At 41.7% G+C, this 14942-nt stretch overlaps 1 protein-coding gene across 2 annotated transcripts in view; it reads right to left on the minus strand.

Annotated features, from left to right (window-relative positions):
• The window catches only part of LOC136858301 (fatty-acid amide hydrolase 2-B), a 366694-nt gene that overhangs the window by 48364 nt on the left and 303388 nt on the right, over positions 1 to 14942 (minus strand). For both annotated transcript variants that reach the window (XM_067137740.2, XM_067137741.2), the window contains exon 8: positions 6065 to 6166. In XM_067137740.2, coding sequence (XP_066993841.2) covers positions 6065 to 6166 — 102 coding nt within the window. The remainder of the gene's footprint in view (positions 1 to 6064; positions 6167 to 14942) is intronic.

Raw genomic sequence — 14942 nt, forward strand, 5'->3', positions numbered from 1 at the left:
ATTACTCCAATTCTCTTCAACCGGAAACGAGCCAATGCTGAAAGAAGTAGTTCTATGAGATTCGGTCCCTCTTTAATACAACTGTTAACACTGGGATTCTTATTTTCAAATGCCGATGCATCAAACACAGGACGAACAGGCGTTTTACGATGTGATGATGCGGCAAATAATGACAGGGAAATCCATTGTTTCTTCAGGTGCCTTTTCTATTACACCTTCCTATATCCACTCGTCTAGTACAGACTGATATGTATCATAGTAGCCTTCAGATTTTAGTCTTTTAACTGTGGAATGGACTCTTTCCAGCCATATTGTAGTTGTTAGGTAGTGGAGGATGATTTTCTATCCAGGGTAGGCAGCACTCAAATCTACCATCCTCATTGATCCTTACTGTGTCCAAGAAATGTTGATGAGCAGCCTCTTGAAGTTCTAATTTACTTTTCTTCTAAGCAGGGTCCATTCTGCCAAGGTCATCCAGAGTCTAAAAATCTGATACACGGGCTTCTCTTGTAAGCATAGCTGTCATCACCACAGCCAAACTTTCCTCATTACTATGTCCTGAAGGTACTTTGCCCATTAAAATTCATCCCAAACGAGTTTCCATAGCCACTAGTCCAGTACTAGTATCTTGTGTCCTTCTGTAAAAATTTGCCTGCATCATCAGCTCCAATTAATATTTATATTGGTCAATAATATTCAATGTCTCACAAAACAATGCCCTGACTACTTAGTACCTCAACCCAAGGACCTTGATGTACTGATGGCATGGTACCATAAATTCTTATCTTGTCTAGTGTTTCAAAGTGACAGTTGTAGTTGTTGCTACCATACAGACTAGAGAGATAAATAGTGTACATACAATGATGGTATACTCCAGTCGTTGTACTTTCAAACAGCGAGTGTTGGATATTTTCCTGTCAGCTAGTTTGATATTACATTTACGTGGCTATACTCTTCAAAATGTAGGAACGTCGAGATGCTGAATCAATCAATGCTCTTACAGTCCGCTCAACTCCTTGTCCGCGAACTTTGACAACTAGTGTTTGCATTAACACCCAACAACGGTTCGACAAACTAGCTAAAAACCTTACCTTTCTGGACTTGCGCAATAGAAGCCATTTTGTCTCCTGCTTGAGTTCGGTCTCTCTACGGCTGAGTCTACCTGGGTTTGTGGGAACTTATCACACATAACCACAAAATGTCCTCGACCACAAATGATGCACCTAGGCCTATTTATACATTTCTTCGCTGGAAGTCCGACCTTGAGACAAGAAAAACAACATATTTTAGTCTCAAGTGCAAGACGACGTTCTTGCAAAGTAATCTTCTGGGCCTTAATAGTCTTGATACTTGTGATTAGACGAGCAAAATACACACCCTGTTGTTTCTATTTTAGATGCAGTAAGGAGACCTGCCGCTGTACGTGTAGGAATGTTCTCATTCGGATTAGTGGTGTAATTCAAGCTCTTGTCCTTCTTTAGACCACCCTTGACAGCTACCGAAGGCAAAATAACAAAACCTGACATAGCCAAAGCAATCCTCTCTTCCTGTACTACTTCATTTCTAAGCAATTGCATCAGGCTGTCTAAACGATTCTTGGAATTCATACTCCGGTCACTGACACCAACACCCCCGATTCAGCAGCTGAACAACCTGAGGAAGACTGGCCAATGGGTGCGATTAAAGAAGTTCTTAGAATATTCTCGGGCAAACATGACTCTACTAGCGGTAAAAACATGGAATTACACTTTTCCGTTGTGACACCTAAGGTTCCTATGTGGCTCTGAAGCTTATCATAGAAGGATGATAAACATATCTTATTGGGGCTCGCAGCATTCTGTAAGATGAAACTTAACTCCCCAATGTACACTTCTACAAGCAAATCATCCTTCCCATAACGTGCTTTGAGACTTGATATTGCTTTACAATAATTTTCTCCGGTAGCAGAAAAGCTCTCAACTAAATCTCTTGCTCTGGATCCAGAAATGGAGGCCTGTACAACCCCCGTACCAACCCACTGAGACATCTCCGTCTACAGCTGCAGCAATGCCTTCGTCACCATCATCTACGCACGCTGCCGACGCCGCAATCTCTGCCACAACACCATCCACGCAATCCTCATCGACCTGGCACACCATGTACAGTTGTGTGATCCGCGGAGTGGATCCTGCTCGCCCAGCCCGAACGATTCTCGAGGAACTTCAAACCACAGGCGTCCCAGTCCGTCGCGTCTTTCAGATCAAGAACTCCTCCGGCCCGACGTATATAATCCGCGTCCACCTTCCAACTGCCGAAGATGTCCAACGACTTATTCCCAATGGAGCCTACATCTATCGCCATCGTTATAAAGTTGAGCCCTCTCTCTCCTCACCTCAAACTATTCGTCAACATGTCAATCCACCATATCGCCGCCCCCAGTCAGCCACTCCTTTTCAACCTAGTACACCCGTCTGCTTCCGCCTTTCCCCACCTAGTTTCTTCACCCAACCACCTCCGACGCTACACATCATCCGACTCCTCATCACTTCCCTCAAAAATATCACAACAATTCTGCAACTCCTCAGATTCCATCTACACCCTGTTACATTCATTTTAGCGCACAACTCCTATCATTCTTATCTAAGAAGACCCACCGTTCCTTCCCCATGACTTTTCACATCGTTCTACCCATCTTCCTCTTCTATCACACTTCCTAATTCTTTTCCCTTCTCCAGGCACGAGAGCGCGCGTTACGCTTTGAGGGACCCGCCCCGTCCTTCCGGCGGGGAATGAAAAAATGGAGGCCTGTGTGAGGTGCTAGAATTTGTCACTAGTGTCCTCGTCAATTTTCTCAAAATGCGACCAGAAAGGAAGCCAGTCTTTTAGTTCACCTCCGAACTTCTTCAGTTCCAGGCAGTTTGTATGAACGCTTAACTTGGAGTGACTTTTTTTTTTATGCTATTTGTTCGGGGCGTCGACCTATTGAGATCTTTTGCCCCTACTTGCACCATTATGAACCTGCGTGTAATTGGAATGGAGGAAGTGTAGAGTGTTGAATGTGAGGGAAGGAACGTTAAGGACAACACAAACACCCAGTCCCCAAGCCAGGGATATAAATCATTTAGGATTAAAAACCCCTGACCCAGCCGGGAATCGAATCCGGGGCCGCCGTGTGACAGGCGGACACGTCGCCCCCTACACCGCGGGGCCGGACGAGTAACGAGTTAAGATTTAACTGATAATGCAGTTGCTTATGAGTTCCGATCTTCATTTAATAATTTCGTAACAAGAGTCTTAACCGTATAAAATTTGAACTTTTACTCGTCGGCCATAATGACTTCTTTGTCTAACTCGTCATCCTTAACCCCCACGGTCTCAATCCTATTAGCGAAGATAAGAGTATCCATACCTTTTCATCATCATCATTATCTGTTTACCCTCCAGGTTCGGTTTTTCCCTCGGACTTAGCGAGGGATCCCACCTCTACCGCCTCAAGGGCAGTGTCCTGGAGCTTCAGACTCTTGGTCGGGGGATACAACTGGGGAGTATGACCAGTACCTCGCCCAGGCGGCCTCATCTGCTATGCTGAACAGGGGCCTTGTGGAGGGATGGGAAGATTGGAAGGGATAGGCAAGGAAGAGGGAAGGAAGCGGCCGTGGCCTTAAGTTAGGTACCATCCCGGCATTCGCCTGGAGGAGAAGTGGGAAACCACGGAAAACCACTTCCAGGATGGCTGAGGTGGGAATCGAACCCGCCCCTACTCAGTTGACCTCCCGAGGCTGAGTGGACCCCGTTCCAGCCCTCGTACCACTTTTCAAATTTCGTGGCAGAGCCGGGAATCGAACCCGGGCCTCCGGGGGTGGCAGCTAATCACACTAACCACTACACCACAGAGGCGGACATCCATACCTTTTAATTCATGATATTTCGTTTCTAATAGATCCATATGTGCGCTAATAATTTGCGTATCTTCCTCCGGCATCTGTAGCAACGCGTCGAGCTCATTGTAGATCTTGGTTATTGATCGTCGTAATACCGCTCATTATTTCTTTGTCACTGCTATATTCACTTCCATGCTTGAGATACTACTTATGAAACTGTTCCTATGATTATATACTGTAACTGTCTAATATGCTATCACGGTCACCAAATGTTGGGAATGCACTTCAAAAACGATAAAATACCGGTATGGGTACAGTTCCTCAATAACCGAACACATTTATTTTAACACACACACACACACACACACACACACACACACACCCACACACACACACACACACACACACACACAGAGAGAGAGAGAGAGAGAGAGAGTTCAAAATAATCGATAATATTCAAGTCTTAGGCTTATTTCTGCAAACGTATGCTTGGCCGTCATAGTGACTAATCTTTTTGTTTCCCTCTTTATCTTCATTATCAACGGCCGTAGCCGTGCTGAAACGCCGGATCCCGTGAGATCTCCGAAGTTAAGCAACATTGGGCGTGGTCAGGAGTTGGATGGGTTGCCACGCGCTGTTGGTGGGGGGTAAGGGAATGGAGGAGCGGAAAGGAACTGGCCACCCTACCGCACGTAAACTCCGGCTGAGGAACACCTCTGCGGAGGTTTGGACCTGCCTTCGGGCAGAATAACCCTTACCTTACCTTATCTTCATCGTCCCTGTAGGTGATCTCAGTGACGTCATCTTTAGCTAGCTACACTTCTACCTTGGTCTATTAAATGTCCCACTGAATAAGTTTATTGATCATGGACGATTTTTGCTTCGTCAGTATCAAGACTGCCAACAGATTCATTACTTTCGGAGTTCTCGAATTGGTTGCGAGGTCGAACTTCCAGAGCTCGAGTTGATTCCCGATAATTTTGAGTCTTCGATTAGGCTCCAGTAAGTTTTAGGTCTCGAACCATTTGATACTTATATCGAAAACTGATAATAATCACATTAGACAGTAATGGTACTTCCCTATATTTTCGGAAACCATGAAATGTTGACAGTTATATTGCTTCAGACAGCCAATACCGACTTGTAATTCGGGCAGAATTTTCATGTTCGACGGAATGTATCATTAACAGCTATGATTTTCTTCACAGCAAATTCATTGGATAGTTTTATTTCCCATATCCGTATATTCAAAGCGAAATGCAGTGCGAAAGGTACATCAAATTAAGGAGAGAAAATAAAACCATGCCTGAAAACTCGCGAAAGAAGAATATGTGCAGAAGTGGACTGAGAGGCTAAAAATGGCAGTATAACTAGATACTCATTCTAGCAAAATATCTATAAAAAAATGTAATCATCCACGACTGAAGATGGTCGCATAGGTATACTTCTTCTTAAAACAATAATCAGCACCACCACTCATCCATGACTTTTAACATAATTTTAGACTTTAATTAATTTTAACATATAAATTGATTTATTTCACCTCGAAACTGGGAAATTACTGATACTGTATAACAATATGTTTTAACCACAACTACTGTAGTAGTAGCATACAGGTCTCATTGTGTTAAAAACGAAAATGTTTACTGGATAACCGACTCCCGTACCGTCCCTTCAACAGCTTGGGAACCAACTTGAGTGCCTCCTAAAAAAAATAGTTGGGAACCAACAAACAGGCATGGGAATCAATTAAAAGATATGGGAACCAACTCCAGTCCAACCATTACCTTGCTTCATATGATTTTCGTAGAGTGGTTTCTGTGATTTCATCCCATGCATGACAAGCAAACTGCGGATGGTCGGATATCGAAAATAATTAATATGTTCTTTTCATTACAAAACTACCAGTGCACGCTTTCTGGTTTTGAACAGAAAATTAAGCGTATTTCAAAGAAGCTAGAAAGGAATTTAAATGAGATACGTGTACGTTTCCAGTCGCTCTTTTTTCATTTGGAATAAAAATGTACAGAAATTAAGTTTCCAGGTAACTATAATTAAATTCTCTCATAACTAGAATGATTGGCCTAAATAGTGCAGAAAGCAAATATGCAGTTCTTTCTTGTTGTTGAGTTATAATTAAGTTTATACTTGCATATTTATGCTGCATGGCAAGGAAACAATATATTCATTAGTACTTAACTTACCTTTGAACTGAAAATTTCCCTCATCATATCCGGCAAACCTTGCATCCCGAAGAATACTGAGCAGCTGATATCGACGGACTCTTCCAGGTATTCGAAGTTGCCCTTCAGAGAGAAGACAGATACAAAAATATATATTAGACCATTATCACCTACGATATTACCAAACTATTACGAATAATCTTTATTAAATGAGAAACAACAAAGTCTGGGATTCAGGTAATCTCGATTGAGACTTAAGACAATATTTAATATCTAAATTTGCATAAATAAAACAAAAGTTTTGTCTTTACTTTGGTCTCCATTTTTAAATATAGGTGTAGCCTATTTGTGTTGCTCTATCCATCTGTATGTATGTATGTATGTATGTATGTATGTATGTTTGTATGTATGTATGTATGTATGTATGTATGCATGTATGTATACAGGATGAAGAAATTGGCGTACCCGAAGCACCATCTTTAAGACAAAAGTTTATCTAGCAAACTAAAATCGGGTGTATCTGAAAACACAGGTAAGTGAAAGACGACCTAGTAACATTGTTACTACGAGCGATGCCTCGGATTTTAAACGGTTCACCTCTATGGTGTAGTGGTTAGATTACTGGCTCTTCCACACCATTTGAAAAGTGGTACGAAGGATGGAAAGTTGTCCACTCAGCCTCGGGAGGTCAACTGAGTAGAGGGGGATTCTATACCCACCTCAGCTGTCTTCGAAGTGATTTTCCGTGGTTTCCCACTTCTCCTCCAGGCAAATACCGGGATGCTACCTAACTTGAGGCCACGACCGCTTCCTTCCCTCTTCCTTGTTTAACCTTCCGATCTCCGCCTCCCACAAGGCCACTGTTCCACATAGCAGGCGAGGTCACCTTGACGAGGTACTGGTCCTGCTCCACCAGTTGTATTCCCCCGACCCAAAGTCTCATGCTCCAGGACACTGCCCTTGAAGTGGTAGAGTTGGGAATTCTCACCATGTCCCAGGGCAAAACCAACTCTGGAGGGTAAACGGATTAAGAAAGAAAGAAAGAATGAACGTGCATAACGTCGCCTCTGGGAGACGGGTAATTTTCGTCCACAAGTGGATAGATGTCGTCCAAGTACTAGACTCTACTCCACATATGGAGGAAGATATTCCTGAAGCTATTCACCAACAACCTCAGCGAGGTACACGTAGGATTGTAAGCCAGTTTCGGATATCTCCAAAACTGGTTGTTGGCGTATTGAACGATGAAGAACTGTATACATATCATTCATTAACTGAATATCAGCGTCCAGAAGACTGCATTCGACAAGTTCAGTTTAATGAATAGTTTCAGCAACACATGGAAGATAATGAATAAAGTGATGTGGACTAACGAATTAGCTTCACTCGAGAGGGTATTTTCAACAGGCCCAACAGCCTTTATTGGTTTGAACAAAACCCTTATGTTACCCGAGAATATGGCTTTCAGTCTCACTTTAGCATAAACACATGGAATGGAATCATGAGAGAAGTACTTCTGAACCCTTACATATTGCCAGACAGTTGAATGCGTCACTTTATCGTGCGTTTATTTGCAACATTTGCCTGACGCACTAGAAACCGTGCCACTTGATATTCGGTGACGACTGTGGTTGCAACACAATGGTGCACCCCCACGCTTTGGAATGAATGTGCGCTGATATTTAAATCGAGCCTTGCTAGGGAAATTGATTGGTCGTGGAGGTGTAATGTTCTGGCCTCACACACTGTGAGGGTATTTTCATACGTTTTTGCAAGTTTATACTACTCCGCCTGAGACCTCACGTACATATTGCTTCCGCAATGGTGAATGTAGATGTTTTGAACAGTGTTCAGAGAAGTATCCAGAGAGTGGATAAATGTTTGGAAATGCACTGTGATCACCTTGACCATCTTCTCTAAAGAGACCGTTGCCCATAAGTGTATATACTGTCTCACCAAAGAGAAACGTGTACTTCAAAAGTAAATAGTGGAATTGCATTGAACAATAGGTATCAGAGTCCTGCACAGCGGTCCAGCCCATGAGCAATAGACGGCAATGGGCTTTAGAAGGTTCGAACATAAGCAGAACGCGACGTCATCGCACGGGTCGAGCTGGGCAGCGCTATGTCGTTCGTACGCGGTGAGTAGTGCTATGGGCTGACTGCTTCAATGTGTGCAGTGTATTGCGTGTCAGCGGAGTGCGTTGCATTACGGTTGAGTGAAGACGTTCATGTTTGCTGCGGTTTTTTATTTGACTTCCCCGTCTATCCTGTTTTCGTAAATAAGTGCAGACTGTGGCTTCAAAAGAAAGGTGAAGTAAAGGAAAAACTAGAAATCGGACAATACAAGACTTCTGAACCGGATCCGAACATCAAAAGTCGTATTTGGTCGGTGTTCAAGCCTGTAGTTGACAGTGATGGGAAAGAAGTTCATTTTGTGTACTGACCGATCTGAGCAAGGCGTGTATGAGTGACGAACATTCTAAACTTTCCGGGTCATCAATCTCCATGACTATGTCATAATCTGCCAAAGTAATGAATGAAGTTTGCTTCATGGGCTAACGTTGAAGATGGCCCTATTCCTACAGATGACCTGGAAAGATATTTAAACCAACATTGTGCAATGGAAGAATATATAGCATCCTATTAGAGGATAAATGGACAAAACGATCCAAAACTTCACCAGATCGCCAAAACAGTGCTATGTATGCAAGCGTCAAGTTCGCCTTCAGAGAGAAATTTCAGTTGGTGGGCTTTATTCTCATCACATTGTGGTCTCCTGTGCACCCAGACAAAGTTGATGCTCTTCTTTTTATTATAGTAAGTACATTACCATTTATCAATGACCAATAAACTGCCCACGTCAACGAAGTAAAAGCCGTAGTCAGGTTTTTTCATATAGTTTTAGTTTGTATTTTAGTTCATTTTGAGTTAAACGTGAGAACGGCACCTTGAATATGCAACCCCTGTGGGTGGGGGGTTAGGATAACACCCACGGTATCCCCTGTCTGTCGTAAGAGGTGACTAAAAGGGGCCGAGTGACTCTTAAATTGGGAGAGTGAATTGGCTACCATGGAGCCCGTAGCTGAGTCCTGGCATTGCTTCCACTTACTTGTGCCAGGCTCCTCACTTTCATCTATCCTATCCGATCTCCCACGGTCAACTCTTGTTCTTCTCCGACCCCGACGGTATTAGAGTATCTGAGGCGTAGGGAGTCTTTCATGGTCATGCCCTTCGTGGCCCTTGCCTTTCTTTGGCTGGTATCTTAATTTCTCGAAGTGTCGGATCCCTTCCATTTTCTTTCTGTCTGATTAGCGTTAATAGAGGATGGTTGTCCAGTTGTATGCCCTCTTAAAACTGTTATTATTATTATTGCTATTGGCTTTACGTCACACCGACACAGATATGTCTTATGGCGACGATGAGACAGGAAAGGGCTAGGAGTGGGAAGGAAGCGGCCGTGGCCTTAATTAAGGTACAGCCCCAGCATTTGCCTGGTGTGAAAATGGGAAACCACGGAAAACCATCTTCAGGGCTGCCGACAGTGGGGTTCGAACCCACTATCTCCCGAATACTGGATCCTGGCCGCACTTAAGCGACTGCAGCTATCGAGCTCGGTCTTAAAACTGTAATCACCACCACAACCTTGAGTACGCTTCGTGTTATTTAGATTCGTTTTCAGTTAAGTTGATGCCAATTACAGACGAATATTAGAGTTTTTAATTAAGTTTTTATTTTTCATTATTATTATTATATTATTCCTTCGTTATGCCCATTCATAGAGCGCGTTTGAACTTGATAGTTGGTTTGATGGTTTGTGCCTTCTTATCCTCCCAAAATCTCTTCATGAATGCACTGTGTTGCATCTTGCGTTCTGTCGACCACTTCCTACCAGTTGTCTTTTTTGCTTTCTCCCTAAATTTATGATTAGCTACTTTGGTTCTAAAAGCTCCACGATTTTCCATGATGTCGTCTGTAATATTTATTTCTTGGAGGTCCGCCTTAGTTTCTTCTAGCCATTTTATTTTGACCTTCTTTGAGTTGATTACTTTGAATAATCTTTTAGTTAGTCTGTCGCTGTTCATTCTGTAGATATGGCCATAGAAATTAAGGCGCCTTTTCCGTACAGCATCAGTAAACCTGTCGGTGAAGGAGTAGAGGTCCGCTGTTTTCCTCTTAATCCACATTCCATTTTCTCTCGTAGGACCGAAAAATTAATTTATTTGATACTAAACAAAATATATTCTTTAAATACTGACTTTTAACGAGTGAGATTTACTGCGATAATTCAAAAGATAATATAAAACTCTGACATTAAACAGGAGGAAACTCTAGGCATAACATTCGAAATTCCCTTGACCGGACATTTAAAAGTTGTACAAGAAATTTATCCCTCCCCTGTTCACTTTACAGTACCTTCAATACTTTGAGAGTTATTACGACGTATTCCTTTGAATTGGTATCAGCTGTCAAGCCTAATTTGGTGATGTATCCTTTTAGTTTCACAAGCGAGATATAGCATGGCTTGAAATTATATTCACACTTCACAATCAGCTTTACAAGTAATTCACTGATAACTGTTAGTCTGCACTACGACGACTCAATATTCAGCTGTCACCGAACTGACACAAGAACTCAACCGAACAGATACACGAAACACACTCCGAACATATAATCTATTTGGTCACTGACGATTACGTATCCATATCACTGTTCCCCATTTGTCTTCTTCCAATTGACTCCAACTGACTTCAGGGCAAAACTCTCCATTCATCTTCTTCCAACCAACAGCTTCCAACCAACTGAACTATCCAACTGACTGACCGACTGAGACCTCTCCATCCAAATGACTAACACTATAGGATACAGCCCATATGTATAGCCATTAGTTGACACATGGTATAACATCCACGTCAGAGCTCCAAATAGATGTGATGTCACTCCCACTCGGCTATAAACGTTACATATTTCGTTGAAATAGCCTAAGGCACATACGGAACTCCCTAAATATGATCCCATCGCCAAATGCATACAATGACAGAGTGATGAGTCGACAGTTACGGTAGCAGTATTACACCATATGTTACAATGTCAAAAGGTTTCACAAAACATATCTACGTAATATTAGGCATTAAGTCTCACTCTACATTATTTTGATGCTAACACACACACACACGCACATTATATATATATTGTGCCATTTCACTGTGTACAAAGGTTTATCCGGAGCAAAAATGGCGACTATGTCGTACGAACGCCAGACATAGAACGTCAACGTCTGCTTGAATGATAAGAAAATGATACTCCCGTCAGGTAAAAGAAGGGAAGAAATTACAGAAGGCGGTGAAAAAAGATGACATCGAGATATTGTTAAAATATGCTTATTAAGAAAAAAATTGGTTTACACTGGACATACTAGCTGAGGAATACACAGAGCTTGTGGAGGAAGACTGATTGAGAAGAGGAAAATAGATAAGAGTTGGAGATAAATAATAACAAACATCTTCACAAGCAATAGAAGTCATCGGCGAGATAGAATTTGTAACATTTCTTAATGTAAAGCTACACAATTTAATTGTAAGAGTACCGTAGTACGATGTCACGGGAGACCAGCAAGAACTTGTATACAACGAAACGAATTCAATATTAAGAAGGCGCAGAAGAATAATAATTGTTGCGCAAGAAATAGAAAGAATTATATTGCGGTTTAATTGAAGCTTTAACGGACGTAGAGATAGATTCTAAAATATCATAAGCAACATAAGAAGCAGCAACTAGACTAATAAGTAGCTCATAGTAGGCTTTTTCCCAGCAGATGATCTGTTTTTCCATGTTCACTACGCAAGAAACCGGCTACGTCATGTGCTAGACGTACAGAGGCAGAGGCTACCTAGATGATGGTATCACGATCGACAAGTCCAGCCCATGGGAGTCGGAGACGAACGAAGACCATTGAAAACGTTCCCGACAGGCTAATGTGATGCCGTGAACCCGGAGACCACATGTCCTAATACATTGGAAATGTAACAGCAGCAACGACAGCGGGAGGAAAAGATAAGTCTCGACATTATTCTAGTAAGTAGTTTAGATATTTGTTATTTGGAAAGTACCATTTATATTTGCATTCTTTACTCGAAAGTGCTACTTTTAAGTGTCCTATGAGAGTGATGTTACGTGAATGGTTATCTGAATTCACAGTATCAGAGGTTAGTAGGTAATCTTCTAACATGCAAGACAAATCCATTCATATAGGAAGTGATTATCCAGTGATAACTTATTTTCTTTTTGCGTTCGTAATGTTGCCCTTGGTGAAGGAGAGGAGGTTAGTTCATGTAAATGCGATATTAAGCTATATTGTGTTTGACATTGGTCTATGATAATGCATGTACAATCAAGCTGAGGTAAGATATGATCATGGAAAGGTTGTTATAACATCGTTGCAAGACATAACGAGATAATTTATGGAATTCGAAGAAAGGTTGAGAATAAAATAGGATATTTGATGGATGAATAACGGCGAGGATGTAATGTGCGTCAAGTTAAGGTGAACTGTGATGTTGTTACAGTATTAAGATGAGACATGAGGCGTGTTATATGAAATAAATGAATTGTATAGGAAGAATAGTAATATGGTAGGAGTAATGATGATGATGATTACATCGCAAATGAAGAGATAGATAGTTTCTAGAAATGAAAGGAGGTAAATTGATGCTATTCGAGATAAATAATAATATAACTGTTCTCAAACATATGTTAATCTTTCAGGAAGCTTTATACATTGTCAATTACAATCCAAATATCGTATCTAACTTAGCAACTACTTATATGATAATCGAAAATGATTCCACACATAGATGATATTAGGAATGCAACTTATGTCTGTAGAATTTCCTAGCTATAGGTACTTTTACTTATATATATATTTATGCCAGGTGGCTCACGGACACCGTAATTTCTACTTATAAAGGTCCCGCATGCATAAGTGATGTGTGGGGTGTCTACCAACTGATTTTAACAGGGGAACTACTGCCAGCGGGCACATTACGTCAGAATACGAAGAGATAAGAAACAGAGTCACACTCGCAACATGTTACTCAGCGCTGCCGGTCGAATGCATCCCTTACATTCGTAAACATCGTTTTCGACCGCATAGTTCTAGCCTGGTGTATGGCACAGCCGCACTATATTTTCTGTCTGCATATCGGCAATGGCTAGTGTGATCAGCAGCGGTGAATACATAGACATTATTTTAAGCTGGACAACCTGGTCGGAATGCAACAGAAGCTACAAACAGACGTACGCCTTCTACACACATATTTCGCCGAACAGTATTCGTTTTTGTTCCATGCAATCATCTCTTTTATCGACTTGAATGTCTACACGTGTCTAAATTAATAAGTCATTAGATTTCATTTACTGCATCTTTGGCGTGTCTACAAACAGTAGCGGCGGTTAGGGGGTGGGGTGAGGAGGGACAGTCGCTCCCACCCGCACTTTGTAGATAAAATATGACATTTATTCCATTTTAGCCAGCTGGAACTATGAATTATTTTTAAAAAAAGCTATTTGTACAAGCCTTGTTGTCTTATATGCTAAATCTTTCCTTTAATGTATAGCGCTACGGCAAGTAGTGGAGACGTTGCAGGTGCTGTGAGGAAGGGTAGTAGGGGTACACATTTTTGCCGAGGTCGTGGCCACGGAGTTATAATTCACCGGCTTGCCATGCGCATTCGTCAGTCCGGCAGTCTCTTTATTGTCTGTTAGTTTCTTAGTGTGTATTCAAATACTAAATGATTATTAATTGCATAATCATGCCGTACATCTATGTAATTGTACAGGGCGGTCTGACCGTGGAGTTATGGGCGCGTAGTTGTGAGCTTGCACTCGGGAGATAGTGGTTTCGAATCCCATTGTCGACACCACTGAAGACGGCTTTCCGTGGTACCCGATTTTCATACCAGGCAAACGCTGAGGCTGTACCTTAATTAAGGCCACGGTTGCTTCCTTCCCATAAGTTCTATCTGTGTCGGTGCGACATAAAGTCAATTGTAAAAACAGATATATTTAATTGTAATTGTAATTTCAACGCGAGAGAATACAAACTTTACATTCACCGGACTAAATTATTTCCTTTATATTATGCTTTTTTATAAGTAAATGTAATTAATCAGCCCCGTGGATTAGGCTTATTCGTAATAACAGTTTTTTGAGATTTGGATTCAATGCTGTATAATAAAATTTTCACCAGGTCTCACAAACATACTACGGGGCATTTACTTAATAAATAACATAACACAAAGAAATAACGTAGGAACGTTGTTATTAGCTCCTGTTGAAATACGGTTACAACTGAATATTTTCTCTTTTACAATTGGCTTTACGTCGCAGCGAAATAGATAGGATTTATGGCGACGATGAGACAGAAAAGGGCTACGCGTGGAAAGGAAGCGATCGTGGCCTTAAATAAGGTACAGTCCCAGCATTTTCCTGGTGTAAAAATGGGAACCCACGTAAAACCATCTTCAGGTCTGCTGACAGTGGGGCTCGAACCCACTATCTCCAGATTACTGGATATTGGCCGCACTTAAGCAACTGCAGCTGTCGAGCTCGGTAACCGAATCTTCTGATGTATGAGCAGGGTTTGAATCTTATGGAAACTACCCACGCGATTTTTCTTCTTCCGTTACCTGATGGAAGAAATGCGTCAAAATGTCATCTTGCTACCTTCCTGCCTTTATTGTCTTCTTGGAAAAAATATAGGCCCAATTTTTCGTCTTGAACTGACCGAATACGAAAATACTGTGTTGTAAAGATAACTGTCTCACCATGTTAACAAATGAGATTCAGACTGGCAACGGATGCTTGTCAGGTCGAACATGTACAATATGTGATTATGTGAT

Source organism: Anabrus simplex, chromosome 1 (genome assembly GCF_040414725.1).
Source record: "Anabrus simplex isolate iqAnaSimp1 chromosome 1, ASM4041472v1, whole genome shotgun sequence".
In the NCBI taxonomy this organism is placed as follows: Eukaryota; Metazoa; Arthropoda; class Insecta; order Orthoptera; family Tettigoniidae; genus Anabrus; species Anabrus simplex.